Below are 17,023 nucleotides of genomic sequence, written 5' to 3' on the forward strand. Positions count from 1 at the left end.
TTATTGAGCGCTTACTATGTGCAGAGCACTGTACTAAGCGCTTGGGAAGTACAAATTGGCAACATATAGAGACAGTCCCTACCCAAAAGTGGGCTCACAGTCTAAAAGGGGGAGACAGAGAACAACACCAAACATACTAACAAAATAAAATAGGTTGATGCAATGCCCCCCACCCCAGCACCTCGGGAGTTGGCACCCCCGTTTTCACACACACTCGTGTCTGGCAGCCACTTCATGATCAATCAATCAATCAATCAATCGTATTTATTGAGCGCTTACTATGTGCAGAGCACTGTACTAAGCGCTTGGGAAGTACAAATTGGCAACACATAGAGACAGTCCCTACCCAACAGTGGGTTCACAGTCTAAAAGATGATGCTTGTGTCTGAGGTGTGTTCTCTAATAGAGTCTTGCTTATTGCTTCCCCCAGTGCTTAGTACAGTGCTTAGCACAAGGTAAGCACTGAAATACCATTTTTACTATTATTCTGCTACTTGAAGACTTTTTGCATTCAGAGATAAAAGGCTCTCCACCCAGTTTATCCCTCTTAATGGAAGCCCACTGGGTGTCCTGTACTGAACCAAACTCCACCCCCACCCAACCCTCAGGCTGTTTCAGGTTGTGGTGAGAGCAGAGTTGCGCCGCCCAGCCTTTCAAATGTGGGGAATTGGGTTAGAGCTACAAGTCCCGGCAACTCCTCCCTTGCCCCCAACCCTCCACCTCCCGGGACAACCTCATCCGTGTGAAGATTCCTCAGATGTGCTTCCCAAAAGTGACTGAGAAGTCACATCCATTTATCTCAGCTTCGCTTCTGGCTCAGGTTTCCACTTAGATGCCCCAGTCCAGGACTGGACGGGGACAGGCCAGGTTAGGTTTGGCCCTAGATGGCCAGACCTTAAAGGGCTGGACATAATAATTTAAATGTACTAAGGCCACTGATAATTTAACTTCTCACTGTCATTGGGGGTCCATACCCTTGCTAGAGAAAGCTCAGGCTAGCACTTGTTTTGAGGGAGAGGGTCAATCAATCAATCAATCAATCGTATTTATTGAGCGCTTATTGTGTGCAGAGCACTGTACTAAGCACTTGGGAAGTACAAGTTGGCAATATATAGAGACAGTCATATATGTCTGACATTACTAGAGGGGCTAGTGGAGTACCTGCCCAGGCCTAGCCCCAAGGGAATGTGGGTCTGGAACAGTGGTGGGTGGGAGGGAAAGGGAGGAGTTGCTGGGATTGTTTGAGGAGGGAACACTGGCCCTACCACTCTTAGTATGTTCTTTACCCCAAGGCTACATGTCCAATGCTGCATGTCCTCCTGCACCCCACCCCTCTGACCTGACTTGAGAAGGAGTCCAAGCCCTTATCCCACAGTGCCTAGGAGGAGTAAGGCCAGAGGCAGGGGCAGGCCCAGGCCCATATTGAACATAAATTTGTATTCTGCCTAACATATTCCTTGGCTGTCTTGTGCCTACAAAATGTGTGTGTAGACAAGGCCCGTTGGGGGCCACTGCATTTAACCAAAAGCATCATATCTGATGCACCTTCTCTCTTCCCCAGGCATAAAGGGAAACACAGGAGGCTCCTTTTGTCCTATGCATCTGGTGGGGAATCATTTTGCAGAAATGGAATCACTGAAGATCACCATTTCTCTTTGTGAATAAAGGATACAGTTGATTTGCCCATAGATTCGTGAAACAAATGGATACTTGACCTGAGAAAGTCCTGCCCTAGGTTGGTATAATAATAATGATGATGGCATTTGTTAAGCGCTTACTATGCGCTGTTCTAAGCGCTGGGTGGGGATGCAAGGTGATCAGGTTGTCCCACGTGGGGTGGGGCTCACAATCTTAATCCTCATTTTACAGATGAGGGAACTGCGGCCCAGAGAAGTTAAGTGACTTGCCCAAGGTCACACAGCAGACATGTGGCGGAGCCGGGATTCGAACCCATGACCTCTGACTCCAAAGCCCAGGCTCTTTCCACTGAGCCATGCTGCTTCTCTTAAATGCCATCATCATAATAATGATAATGGCATTTGTTAAGCGCTTACTATGTGCAAAGCACTGTTCTAAGCGTATCTGTTCCCAGGCTACCCAATAGTTGGAGCTTGACATTGGGCCTTCAAGATTTTGAACTTTGAGTGTTAGAAGGTATTGACTTTGGCGGTTAGAAAACCTTGAAGCGTGTAGAGCTTTTAATAGAAAATATTTCAGAATTGCCAAGAGGAAAGTCAATTCCATCATTACGCCAACGTCAATATGTGAATTCTAAAGTACAGCACACTTCTAAAAGAATTCACAGGCTGCAAAATAATAAGCCAGCTAAATGATGCAATGAGACCATTTTGTAGCTGAAGACAGTGAAATTTAAAGCTAAAATACAGCGGCATAAATGTCATTAAAAGTCAGTGGTTATAATCTTAGAAATAGAGATACCCTTTATTATTATTTATCAATTTTGTAACTCTGGACATTTGGGATTGACATTTGTTTTTAATCTATCTATGATTATGGCCTAGTATTAAAGTTCTAAAGGGTGCATTTATAGCCCTGGCTTTATTTCAACATTGGTTTTACAAATTGTAAGCATGCCCAGTTTACTTTCATGTTGTATTTTAAATAGTTCATGTTATTGCATTTTGGAATATATATATATATATAGGATGAATATGGCTTCATTATATAAAAGTGAATATACTTTTTATTACACAGACACTGTTACCTATACCGTGTCCTGCATCTGGGTGTAATAAATCAGATTGCTCTTGAGGATTGAAAAAAGAAAATTGAGACTTGCTCTGAAAAAAATCATCCACACTATTTGGATTATTACAAATAATGATTTTACAACCTGTTGTCTGTGGATCTCTCATTAAATGACTATACAGGCCAATCTTATTTTGAATATTAAGCCCTGTTAAACCTTATTGATATCAGTGATCTCAAAGGACTATATCGAATGAATGAATAAAGGAATGAGTGACTGGCATGGCAAAGAGTGCTACGCTTTCTTCTCTCCTAAAGTTCTCCTGTCTCAGGATTTCTATATTTTAGTAAGGAGACCCAAGACATATAGTTAGAGAAACTGCTTGGCACCTAAAAGTCTCCTCTAGACTATAAGTCCTTTGTGGGCAGGGAACATGTCTATTAACTCTGTTGTACTCTTCTAAGTGCTTAGAACAGTGCTCTGTGCACAGTAAGTGCACAATAAATACCACTACTTGTCTGACAGATTGATTGAAGCTGCCGTCTCTGGACATTAGACGTACTGGGGAAAGCCCACCTAAAATTGTAAGAACACACTGCCTGGTTTGATAGGCCTAGACACTTAGATTTCCAAAAGTCCTTAAGCCTGGTTCTACCCCAAAGGGTCTTTAAATATCTGAGGAAGCATGGGATCAGAGGGAATTTGTAACATAGAATATTGACTAAAAGATTGGACAAGACGGGTAAACCTAAATGATCACTTTTCTCGATGGAGAAATGAAAATAGCATCTCCCAGGGATGCTATTGCAAGGACCAATTTTCTTGAACTTTTTTGTCAGTTGTCTGGGAGAAGAAATGCACAGTGAAAACTCCACCTGAGTAGGTGACCCTAAGCTGTCGCAGATATCTAGATGCCGTGCTGTTGGGGATCAACTACAAACAGGCCTCTTAAGGCAGAGGGAGAGGGGAGAAAATAGCCATCGGGCAAGTATAAGATATAATACACCCAGGGAAAATAATCCCAACTACGACTTCACAATGATGGACATCAGGCACAATCCAGGGAAAATATATCAACACAATATTGATGGCAATCAAGAAGGCATAAAAACCCTGGGAATCATCAAGAAAGATGCCCAAAATTTAAACAAAAATTTTGCCACTCTCTAAAACTATGGTCTAACGGTACTTGGTACAGTGTACCATTCTAGTGGTAACATCTTACTAAGGATAGGGCAGGATTCGAAAAGATTTTGGGGAGGACTGTGAAAACGACCAGGAAGATAAAAGGGCAGTCTGTTGGAAGATAAACTGATAAGATTAAGACTGCATTCTGGAAAGAAGACCAAAGGAGAGAATGAAGCTGACCAAGTCACAAAGGGGCGGACCGGAAAGAAGTAATGGCAGATGGGGCCACTCCCCTCAACAGCCCTAGGTTTTGGCAGACTGGTGGGAGGGATGCTTAGAGAAGGCCCAGGGGTTGGGGGACTGTCGGACCTTTCACTTTTTTTCTAAATTGAGTGTTGATTCTTGAGGATATAACGTGTGGGCCAGTTTCTTTGTAGAGATTTTCTCTGCTCTGTGGGAACAGCCCCCAATCAATCAATCAATCAATCGTATTTATTGAGCACCTACTATGTGCAGAGCACTGTACTAAGCGCTTGGGAAGTACAAATTGGCAACTAAAGGTATATCAAATTTAGACCCCAAACACAAAAAGCAGAAGTCCCCTCCCCGTGAGTTTGTACCCACAGGAAGGTGAGGTCCCCATAGGTCCCTAAGTGTCTGGTGACTGCCAGGAGGAATTCTACAGGGTTAGAAGCTATTCAGTTAAGTTGGAGACCAACTAAAGACAACGTTTCTTCATAGGAGGGAGCAAGCATAAGGAATTTACTTACTTCAGGTAGTTGAGCAGGCACAAAATAACCATAGTTTAAAGAACGATTTAGATAAAATTAATGGACCAGAAATCAATATGGAGTTATCAGATTGCCATCCTCCTAGGACGCCCTAATGTCCCAGTGTTTCCCTCCACTTCTCCTGGTCTTTAGTGTCCTTTTTTGTCTCTCTGTATTAAATCCCTCCTATGTGCCTGGCACCAGTGCCCCTTACCCCCTTTTTTAAATTGTGAGGGCCAGGGTCTTATTTATCCTTTATTGTATTCCATCCCTGTGCTTAGTACAAATAGCACTGAATGAATGAAGCAGATTTCCGGGCTGGATGTTCCATTTGCCCAATCCAGCGTAATCTTGTCAGTGTCCGTATGTAAAAATCACCTTAGTGAGGGGTGCAGAGGGGGCTTGTTTTTGCATGCTACAGACACTGGTAATTCCAATTCTACCTGCCCATACTCTTTGAATACAATGTCACTGGCCTCTTTTATTCATTGCTGCAAATGGGTGCTGCACTGTCTCCTCTTCCCTCCGACCCCCATTCTCTCCACCTCCCCTATCCTGCCATGAATGGGAGCTAAATTGTTGGTGGAGATGGTACAGGGTGGCTTATTATCAGAGTATGCCTAACTGCCGTTATTAAACCTAAATGTGGGATTATGAGGCCTGCTGGCAAACTTTGGAACTCTAATGTTTCTCCTTAGTCAATAATAATAGATGCTGCTGGGTAAAAACAAAAACAAAAAAGCATATTTCAAGCATTCGGCAAGACCCAAGATTTTCATTAATTTTCAAATCTACCTGAAGTCAGCTTTAATGGTAGCTTTTTAGGCTTCATTTTAACTTTAAATATTGATATTTAAATCTCTGACTTCATCTGTTTTTTCCTTTTTATGAATGCCAATTCATTCCATTTTATTCCAGGAAATTCATGTCCAAATTCTGACACCTCATCAAAACTGAACTGTTTATTGCTAAAACGTCCCTTGACTAAAATACTGAAAAAATAATTTTGGTATTAAATGTATTCTTAAGCTATTAGGCATAATTGGATGAAGGACAGACTGTTCTCCATAACCTGTGTCATTGTCACTAAGTACTTGTGGACCCTTTTGGATGCAGTGATAGTATGAGTTGCCTGCTTCACTGGATCAAGGGAGAAACCCACCTGCTTCAAAGTGAGGGACCTAAGGCCTTACTGAGTGCACATCTCATGGCAAAAATTAGTGAAAGCTCAGAATGAAAAAATCCAGTTCTTTTTCCTAGCAAACCACTCACTTCATGAAAACTTTCTTGGGCTTTCCTGTCTAGGTTGGTTTCCACTTATACAAGCCATAAACTTTCACTGCCTTACCAAACTCAGAACCACCCAAATTTCAGTATTCTCCAAAACACTACGGTTGCTGCATCTCTCCCTTTTCAATCTATCTGAGGAGCTGGAGATAACTTACATTATATTCTGCATTTCAAGTACTGGTTTTATCTGCTGTCCTCCTTAGGCTAAGTGGAGGATAATATCATCATCATCAATCATATTTATTGAGTGCTTACTATGTGCAGAGCACTGTACTAAGCACTTGGGAAGTACAAATTGGCAACATATAGAGACAGTCCCTACCCAACAGTGGGCTCACAGTCTAAAAGGGGGAGACAGAGAACAAAACCAAATATACTAACAAAATAAAATAAATAGAATAGATATGTACAAGTAAAATAAATAAATAAATAAATAGAGTAATATCTATTTTCCTCAAGATTCTCCTCCCCCCACTTTTATTTTTTTGGTGGAGGAAGACACACCAGGGAAAGGAAGACTCTCCTCAATCACCTAGATAAGTGCCTCAACTCCTACTATCAAACCACTTCACTCTGGCCCTGTTGACCTAACCTTTGGCCTGTTTTCCCTCCTTCTTATTTCTACCTTGTTGTGTCTTCTTTGCACTGCGGAGTTCACTTTGCCCTTCCAGAATGTAGTGTCAGGTCCAGGCAGACTCCACAGAGTGCAGGAATGAGCTCTGAAATCTATAATAATAATAATAATGGCATTTTTATTAAGCGCTTACTATGTGCAAAGCACTGTTCTAAGCGCTGGAGAGATCACAAGGTGATCAGGTTGTCCCACGGGGGGCTCACAGTTTTAATCCCCATTTTACAGATGAGGTAACTGAGGCACAGAGAAGTTGAGTGACTTGTCCAAAGTCACACAGCTGACAGTTAGCAGAGCTGGGATTTGAACCCATGAACCCATGACCTCCGACTCCAAAGCCCGAGCTCTTTCCGCTGAGCCACGCTGCTGTCACCATCTTCAGTGTATATGGGAGCTCCCACCGGATTGGCACGGCTCTGCGCTGAGTGTTACAAGGATTTGACTGTCCTGGTCTGCTGTAGTTCTAAAGTTTTTCTCCCCTTGGCTCTCTGTTCCTTTTGCTTTCCTTTCCCCCTCACCGCTCTCCTTCTCCTCTCAGGTGTCAATCACCACCTCCCCCTCTACTCTTCTGTTGGTCTGTGTCAGTTGTCCCTCTCTCCGCCGCTCCTTTTATAGAGTCTTGACTCATTTTCCTTCCCCTCTCCTGGTGCTTCTCCTGATTTCCCCTTCTCATGATCTTTTTGCTCCCCTGCTTGGTGTTCTTCTTTGTGTTTCTGGACCCCTTAAAACTCCCCCGCCCCTTGAGTGTCCCTGCTGTCTTCTGTTCCTCTGACTGCTTTGTAGCCTCTCCCCTTCTTTTGATTCCTCTTGGTCTCTCCTGCTGCTCTTCCTCTGGGCCTTTTGTCCCTCTTCCTTTCTGCATGGTCTCTCCTCTTTTTGTCCTCTTTTTTTCCTATTTTTATTTCTTTTACTCTTCCCTCCTCTCCCCCTTTCCCCCCCTTTTCTGTCATCATTTCCTTGCTCCATGGTGGACCTCCAGGCTCTGCATGTGCAGAGAAGCAGCGTGGCTCAGTGGAAAGAGCCCGGGCTTTGGAGTCAGAGGTCATGGGTTCAAATCCCGGCTCCACTGATTGTCAGCTGTGTGACTTTGGGCAAGTCACTTAATAATAATAATAGTAATAATGGCATTTATTAAGCACTTACTATGTGCAAAGCACCGTTCTAAGCGCTGGGGAGGTTACAAGGTGATCAGGTTGTCCCACGTGAGGCTCACAGTCTTAATCCCCATTTTACAGATGAGGTAACTTAGGCTCGGAGAAGTTAAGTGACTTGCCCAAGGTCACACAGCAGGCATGTAGTGGAGTCGGGATTCGAACCCATGACCTCTGACTCCAAAGCCCGTGCTCTTTCCACTGAGCCACGCTGCTTCTCTAGTCTGGGCCTCAGTTCCCTCATCTGTAAAATGGGGATTAAGACTGTGAGCCCCCATGGGACAACCTGATCATCTTGTAACCTCCCCAGCATTTAGAACAGTGCTTTGCACATAGTAAGTGCTTAATAAATGCTATTATTATTATTATTAGTATTAGTATTAGTATTATTATTTGCAGAAGATCATGAAGCCCAGGCAGCTCGAGACCTGGAACCTACCATCACTTCTCAAACACAGTCCTGGGTACGCAGTAACACCCGTTAAAAAAAAATGGTGGTATTTGTTAAGCACTTACTTTGTGCCGGGCACTGTACTAAGTGCTGGTATGGATACAAGGAAATCAGTTTGGACACAGTCCCTGTCCCCTGTGGGACTCACCATCGTAATGCCCATTTCACAGATGAGGTAACTGAGGCACAGAGAAGTGAAGTGATTTGCCCAAGGTCAGACAGCAGACAAGTGACGGAGGCAGGATTACAACTCATGACCTTCTGATTCCCAGGCCCACGCTTTATCCACTATGCCAAGCTGCTTCTCATACACATATACATTTATTCCCACAGCTCAGGTACATTAAAGTCAATGGGAGCCTTGAAACAAACAGGAATAAATATACCAGCAAAGTCCCTAATTGTCATTTGTCTTTTAAAAATTGAGTAAATTTTGACTAATAATCAATATAACAGAATACACAATGTCAGGAAACGTGTCTACCAACTGTTATATTGCCTGTTTATTGCTCTTCTCTGTTATTGTTTATTATGCCTGCTTATTGTTATTATTGTACTCTCCTTAGCATATAGTACAGTGCTCTGCACACAGAAAGTGCTCAATAAATACAATTGATGGACTGAGTTCTAAATTCAGAGTAAGCCCATTCATGTCTTGAAATTTAAATATATCGTTATCTTCTCTTTGATTCAGCTTTGTCCGAAGAGAAGAATTTAATCAGAAGAAATGGATGCCGAAGGATTAAAAAAACAGGAAAAAAAATTGTTAACCCTCCTATTTTTACTGGCCCATTTGGTAAGTAAATTGGTGGTGTTTTCATGCTTTTTTAAATTGGAAGGTGGAAAAAGTAGAGACTAGGCTGTATTAAAGACTATGTAATTCCTTATTCTTATTTCATTTCTCTTTATCATAATTTGGTTTTTCTTTCACAAATGATTTCAATTCCACACTTTCTGAGCAAAGATTTAAATTCAGAAAAGTTCTATCAATCAATCATATTTATTGAGTGCTTACTGTGTGCAGAGCACTGTACTAAGCGCTTGGGAAGTACAAGTTGGCAACATATAGAGACGGTCCCTACCCAACAGTGGGCTCACAGTCTAGAAGGGTTGATTACAACATTTTCAGCATGGAGAAGATGGTAAATATTTTGTTGCTAAAAGAAATAGGCTCTTCTTGGGATCAGTCAGACTAGTTCTGAGTTCCACGGCTTTCCTAAAATAGGAGCTTAATAAATGGTCTTCGAATGGGTGGTTGTTTAGAGGAGAGCAGTGGCCATCTGTTCTCCATCCATCTCCACTGAGCTCAGAGCAAGAGGAAATAGAGTTAAACTACACTTTAGGGATAAGCTTTGGGGATAAGAGAAAATGTCTGGATTGTTCAACACTGGACTACATTCCCATGGGAAGTTATGGATTCTCCTTTGGAGGTTGAAGAACGCTGGAAGGATTCCCATCATTAGGGGCAATTTCAGGCTCATCTCTACTGAAGCTGGGGTAAGGACCATATGACTTTTCAGGGAAACTTCCAGTCTTAGAGCCTGTTCTATTTTTCCTCTGTTGTGTGGATTGAAAAGCTTTAATTTCCCTCCTATTCAAATACCCATTCTAGGAAAAATGGTATGCTTTCCATTTTTTGTCTAATATTGAGTGGTATTCCATTGTCCTTAGTTTAAGTCTGTCAAATGACTAGGAAAAATAACTTATTCTTTAGAAAATGTAATAGAAACAAATGACAAAGAAAAATCATGTATTCAATCATGTGTTGGTTAGAAAATGTAATAAAAACTACATTCCTGGTTTAGATTGTCCTCAGTCAATCTCCCCTTTTTTACTCCTCCTTCCTCCGATAAATAATATGCTGGAAATGTTTATAAAGCTTTTATGTTATGACTTTATTTTCATTTTTCAGATTCACCTGGCCTTTACCCATTTTAACAAGCTGGCTAATGTACTTGTCCATTAGTATGGCAATAAAAATTTTCTTAGTGATGTGACACCTATTGAGGAGCTACAGTTTTTGAAGTGTGGCCAGGATCTATGAAATCCCTGTTTCCTTTCAGTGTTCTATTAATGTATGCCAAACACCCCCATTTGCCAAAATGATAATTAGCTATTAGATGAACCTAAATTTCTACACGTGCTTATTTTTCCTTTCTGCATATTTGTGAAATATTACTGCCTAAGGAAACAGCAGGAAAATGAGCTCTACTGTTTGATTAAGTTTCCTCAAGGCAGAATGGCTGATCTATTAGGCATTATACCTCGTATTTTTAGGGCGGCTTTCCTCTAAAATGCTTCCAGCCTCCTGAGAACATTGGAGGACTGACTTTATTCTGTATTTCTGGGAACTAATTTCCCAGATCTGATACTCAGGTCATGAAGCGCCTACATGCAGTGCCCTTTTCTTCATTTGCAGTAGCACAAGTATTTTACAACGTTGTTTAAATCTTCTTCAACAGAAATCCAAGATCATTAGGAATTTGAACATGCTACCTATTAGCCTATTGAACTAGGTAGTGAAAATCAACATTCCTTCCTTCTGAACTGTAAATGTTTTGGCCTTTACACATATTATTCCATTTTTTAATGAGGCCTTGGTTTTCTTCTCTTCAGCTTGAGGTGCATATTTTTTTCATTTTTAACTATATTGTGAACCATTCCCTTTGGCTTTTTTGTTTTGTTTTCTTTTTCAGCCATGGAGAGGAGTAATGAGTGAAACAGAAGATTGTCGAGAGCAAGAATTTCGGGATCGGTCTGGAATGTGCATCCTTTGCAAACAGTGTGGACCAGGCATGGAGCTCTCTAAGGTACACACATACATACACAAACACACAAACACAGCGAGAGTTTCCCATGTTGCCCACCACACACTAGCATGTTGCTGTTTTAAAGGTGAACATACCTGTTCCTTCATGATGCTGGAACCCAATGCTGTTGCTGCTAAGGCCACCCATGCTTTACTCTTTAGTATTTCTGGTTGGTGTGCATGACTGAATAGGAAAGAAACACAGTTTTGTTTAGACCAGCGTGATTTTTTTTAAAAAACTGTCCTCAACATTGCTGCCTCGTGACCCCTGCTGAGGCCAGACGTCTAGAAATTTCAGGGATTTCTTACTCTTCCATTTTTCCTCAAGCACACCTTTTGTGTGAGAAACCAAAAAGGAGGTGGTCAGGTTGCTTGTAAGCATTTCTGGGCTCAAAAATTGGGATGTCCTAGCAGATCAAATTTCAGGCAAGTATTCGGTTTTGCTTGACAGTGTAGGAAATTGCATCTCAATTAATATATACATTAAATGAAGCTGATTTTCAAGTAGGCTTTCGTTAAAATAAGTAGTTCATCAGTGAAATGCTTGCCATGTGTCTTTATTAGAGTTGGCTGATGTTGCCCTGGGAGTTTTGTTTGGTCCACATTTATTAAGTGATAATTGAGAGAGAAAGGGAAAGAGAAATGGTATTTGATGCAAATATCTCCTGGCTTTTCCTGTCAGTGATGATGACACAACTGTAATCCATCTAACTGTTATGGATAAGCCAGATCTTTGAAATTTGAAGCTGCAGAACAAATATTTTTCATAGAAAATGCTTTAAATCCATCTTTGATATACCTGTACTTACAATGGCATCAGCAATAGACTTTAGAAAATTTAGAGTATATAAACACTTACAGGGCTATTCAAAACAGCCTTCTAAATATTCCCCAAACCAGTAGGTATAAAACTGATTAATGTACTTCAGGAAACTATACTCAGGCCAATTTCTTCATCAGGTGAATACCACTTTAGATAGAGAGCACCATTCCAACCTGAAAAGTAAGAATCTCTTTCCACATTGCGATTTTAAAAGTTCCTTCAATTTAACATTGCAACCTAGAATGTTCCACTTCCCCCCCATAATTATTACTTTAAATGTTTTTTTCTCCGTGAATAATTTTCAGAAAAACATGGAGACTCAATCGGTGGTATTTCCAAAGCGCTTACTATGTGTGGAACACTGTGCTAGGCACTTGGGAAAGTACAACAGAATTAGCACACACATACCCTGCCCATAACGATCTTACAGTCTAGGGACTTATTATAAAGTGCTATGCAACAGAAATCTGAAGCTAAATTTCCTTAAAATATACAAGACCCTCCTTGAGAAGAGAAAAATGAGTACTAGTTTACATTTTGAACTCCCTTCTTAAGTGCGTTCGAGGGCTTCTTAAGTTAAAAAAGCTCATTTCTCCATTTTTTGGCTTTTTTATGATTCTACTGGTGGTGGAACTTTTCAGTCAGTCTCGTGGCATTGAAGAACCTTTGGAAAAGAGGGCAACAATAGATTTCCCTTTTTATTTAAAGTGACTCTGACTGCCTCTTCAGAAGCTCAGTGATCACCCTTGTCCCTGTCATTCATAGATTTTTGATTAATGATATTCAGCCAGCAGGGAACCACCAGTTAGGCATTCAGACAAGTAGATTGGATGTGAGGTGCTCCTCTGATTGATGTCAAATGAGCGGTGTGCTTTAAGCCTGCCCTGTTTTACATTTGGTTTTGAACTGGCCGCTCTTTGAACTCTGTGTGAAGTCTACTCAAAGGTAGGCGCATTTCAATAGAGAGGTTTTCCTGATTTCCATTACCATTGAAATGGGGAAAAATATATGTGGTCAAAGACACATTCATCCTGTGAAGTGAAAAAGTAGTTGTATGGATTGAGACCTGTTTTGTCCAGGGAGAAGGGCTGACTGCTTGTGGGAACAGAAAGTAGGTGGGAGGCAAGGAATGTATCTCCCCTTGGCAGAGGCTAAGAATCATTTTTTGCTGAGACAGTAATGATGGTGTATTACCCAGGCTGAGGGTAGGTCTGCAGTCATGCCCCTAAAACAATTATCCTGTTAGTGCTTCTACTTCTGTCTCCCTACAACATCTTCCCATTGTGTTTGCAAGAGCATTGATGGGGAGTGGAGTGTGGCAGCACAGGCCTGTTAGGAGCCAAGAAATAATATTTCACCAGTGCAACCTATTACCAGCGAGACTAAGGCGAGACTAAGGTGGTGATGGGGTGTTCCTCCCCTGGGCTGCTGAAGGCACCTTGGTGCCCTCCAAGAGTTTGGGTGGCGTTTGGAGAAGTAGTTGAAAAAGGATGTTTTTCCAAACAGGTTGCATTTGGGCATTTCTTAGGCATACCGTTCCATTCAATCAATCAATCAATCAATCGTATTTATTGAGCGCTTACTGTGTGCAGAGCACTGGACTAAGCGCTTGGGAAGTACAAGTTGGCAACATATAGAGACGGTCCCTACCCAACAGTGGGCTCACAGTCCAGAAGACTTAAGGCTCAGTCTAGAAGGCTTAAAGAGGACACATCGAAGCGTGCAGGGGATGCAGAAGGGAGAGAGAGTTGGGGAGAAAAGTGCTCTCCCTAGCATTTAGTACGGTGTTCAATAAATACCACTGATTGATTGGCCCAGTCTTTCATGCTTGGGAAGGCCGAGGATAGCAAGTCAGATGTATCTTACATCTCTCTCGTGGCCATGGACTCCTTAAGCCTAATAAATGCCATTATTATTATTATTAGGAGGGTAAGAGAGCTGATACCCCCCTCCAGGAACCACTCCTCCCTTCCCTTATCCCATTAGGTAAGAGAGTGGAAAGATTGTCAGAAATAATAATAATAATAATGGTATTGTTAAGCGCTTACTATGTGCAAAGCACTATTCTAAGCGCAGTATAAGTAGACAGGTGAAGGAGACATTTCTAATGACTCAAGTCCCACTCTTGAACACTTCCAGAAATGTTGACAAAACACGGCTTGTATCTAAAAGCGGTTTGAAATAAAAAACTATTTTTTGATTTTTTTTTTCTCACCAAACAGTTGAACTGCAGAGCTTGACAAGCCGTAGGTAGAAATAGAAGAAATAGCTGATTTTGAAACCTCACTGATGTTAATCCCATATTACCCCTTTCATTTGGATGGGCTTGATTTCTTTTGCAAGAGAGGCCCAAGTGTGAAAAACCCCATTGACAGTTCAAAGCTGTACACTCAACACTCTGGTCCCACACGAGTAAGTGGCTATCAGTATTTGAAACGTGGGGGAAATGGAAAGGACCAAAGTTTGCTTGTATCGTCTGGCTCTACAGAAGATGAACATGACCCCTGGGAGATTCATTTCAAGGAGAAATTTGTCCCATCTCCCATGATTTTATTGGAAAGCAGCACGGCCTAGTGGAATGAGCAAGGGCCCGGGATTCAAAGGACCTGGGTTCTAATCCCAGCTTCACCACGTCTGCTGTGTGTCCTTGGGCAAGTTACCTAACTTCCCTGCCTCAGTTACATCATCTGGAAAATGGGAATTAAGACCGAGAGCCCCATGTGGGACAGGGCTTGTGTCCCACGGGATTACCTTGTATTTACCCCAGGACTTAGAACAGTGCTAGACACACAGTAAATGCTTACCAAATGCCATTAACAAGTGGTATTTATTGAGTGTTTTATTGAGTGTTTATGCAGAGAACTGTACTAAGCCCTTGGGAAAGTCCAGTAAAGGAGAGTTGGTAGACATGTTCCTTTCCCACAGGAGTTTACATCTAGAGGAGGAGTTTACAGTGGGTTAGACACAAGATAATCAGGTCCCATATGGGGCTCACAGTCTAAGTAATAATAATAGTAATGATTATGGTATTTGTTAAGTGCTTACTATATGCAAAGCACTCTTCTAAGCGATGGGGAGGTCACAAGGTGATCAGGTTGGCCCACGGAGGGGGGCTCACAGTTTTAATCCCCATTTTACAGATGAGGTAACTGAGGCCCAGAGAAGTTAAGTGACTTGCCCAAAGTCACACAGCTGACAGTTGGTGGAGCCGGGATTTGAACCCACGACCTGTGACTCCAAAGCCCGGGCTCTTTCCACTGAGCCAGTATATTTGTACAGATTTATTAATCATAATAATAACAATGATGATGGCAATTATTAAGTGATTACCATGTGCAAAGCACTGTTCTAGGCGCTGGGGAGGTTCCAAGGTGATCAGGTTGGCCCACAGGGGGAGAGGGAACAGGTAATGGATCCCCATTTAGCAGATGAGGGAACTGAGGCACAGAGAAGTTAAGTGACTTGTCCAGGGTCACACAGCAGACAAGTGGTGAGGGCAGGATTAGAACCCAGGTCCTCCGACTCTCAGGCCCAGGCTTTTTTCCCTAAGCCACACTGCTTCTGTCTATCATCTTATCTGTTAGTTTTGTTTTGCAGCTTCTGAAAGATGCCTAAATATGCTGCATCTGTTAGAAACACAGACCTATCAAACCACATATAATCGGAAAATTGGGAAATGGCCTGTCCAACACTTTGTGCACTGTTTCCAAAAAATTCCTTTTTGTAACAATTTGAGAAAAGAGAGGTCGCTGGGGTTAGAGTATTATAATAATAATAATGATAGCATTTATTAAGCACTTACTATGTGCAAAGCACTGTTGTCAGCACTGGAGACGTTACAAGGTGATTAGGTTATCCCACGGGGGGCTCATGGTCTTAATCCCCATTTTACAGATGAGGTAACTGAGGCACAGAGAAGTTAAGTGACTTGCCCAAAGTCACACAGCTGGCAATTGGCGGAGCCGGGATTTGAACCCATGACCTCTGACTCCAAAGCCCGGGCTCTTTCCACTGAGCCACGCTGCTTCTCTAAGAGTATAATACTCTTACTACAAGACTACTCATTTCTATGATATATTGTTTAGAGGGCCATTTGAGGTAAGTGATAGGGGGCCTTGAAATGAAAAGAATGCAAAGATCTTACTTGTTTAACCCTATTTCTCTTCACTTGTTTTCCTTCATTCATTCAATTCATTCTATTGTATTTCTTGAGTGCTAACTGTGTGCAGAGCACTGTACTAAGCGCTTGGGAAGTACAAGTTGGCAACATCTAGAGACGGTCCCTACCCAACAGTGGGCTCACAGTCTAGAAGGGGGAGACAGAGAACACAACAAAACATATTAACAAAATAAAATAAATAGAATAAATATGTACAAATAAAATAAATAGAGTAATAAATACATACAAACATATATACATATATACAGGTGCTGTGGGGAGGGGAAAGAGGTAAGGCGGGGGGATGGGGAGGGGGAGGAGGGGAAGCAGGGGGCTCAGTCTGGGCCCCCTTCCTTCTCATGTAGCTCCATATTGTCAGTCTATCAAATGGAATTTGAGCTATCCTAACACTCCTTTCAACTTCATCTAATTTTGAAAAAGGAATTTATCCCAGCAGATATATAGGTCATATCATAATTTGTTTTTTTTTTTCAAAATCAAATGTGATCTGAGGGTCATTTGTCATTTACATGATTACTTTGAACTGCTTCTCAAGTGATTATAGGGACTGTAAGGTTTTTGTTACAGCAGAAATGTGACTTGTCAGGCCCATAAATTAAAACTGCCTCAATAATATCAGTATTTCCATGTTGTGCCTCAACAGCTAGGTAGAGTACACTGTCATTTATACCATTGCACAACTGAAAACAGCTCCTGGTTTTCTAGTCACTTCCAGTTTTATGTGACTGGGTCGAGCCAGCACTGCATAGAGATGAGTATCTAGGAGTTTGCAAGCTGCCAGTGCTATTGGACTTGAAAAAAATTTTGATACAGTAGATCAGCTTGAAAATCACCACTTTCGGGGGAAGAGCTATGCTGTTCTGCTTGTATTTCATTATAGTTTCCAACCAAAAAAAGAAAACAACCACACTTTTCAAGCTGTGCCTACTAAATGGATTAAGTAGGTCTTCAATAGCAAAATGAAGTGAAGGTTTGAAGAAATTATCAGAAAAATTCAGGCCATACAAACCCTTCAAAAAACCATTTCTGCCTCAACTATCAGGATATATGAGGCAAGAGTGATTTTTCAGCAGTCTGAAT

At 41.7% G+C, this 17,023-nt stretch overlaps 1 protein-coding gene across 3 annotated transcripts in view; it reads left to right on the forward strand.

Annotated features, from left to right (window-relative positions):
- The window catches only part of TNFRSF19 (TNF receptor superfamily member 19), a 65,944-nt gene that overhangs the window by 8,807 nt on the left and 40,114 nt on the right, over positions 1-17,023 (forward strand). For 2 of the 3 annotated variants that reach the window (XM_038762079.1, XM_038762080.1), the window contains exons 2-3: positions 8,826-8,927; positions 10,828-10,941. In XM_038762079.1, the coding sequence (XP_038618007.1) occupies positions 8,859-8,927; positions 10,828-10,941 (183 nt within the window). In that variant the 5' untranslated portion in view covers positions 8,826-8,858. Of the gene's footprint in view, positions 1-1,561; positions 1,736-8,825; positions 8,928-10,827; positions 10,942-17,023 lie in introns of all 3 variants that reach the window. The other variant, XM_038762078.1, reaches the window with a different exon arrangement.

Source organism: Tachyglossus aculeatus, chromosome 20 (genome assembly GCF_015852505.1).
Source record: "Tachyglossus aculeatus isolate mTacAcu1 chromosome 20, mTacAcu1.pri, whole genome shotgun sequence".
In the NCBI taxonomy this organism is placed as follows: Eukaryota; Metazoa; Chordata; class Mammalia; order Monotremata; family Tachyglossidae; genus Tachyglossus; species Tachyglossus aculeatus.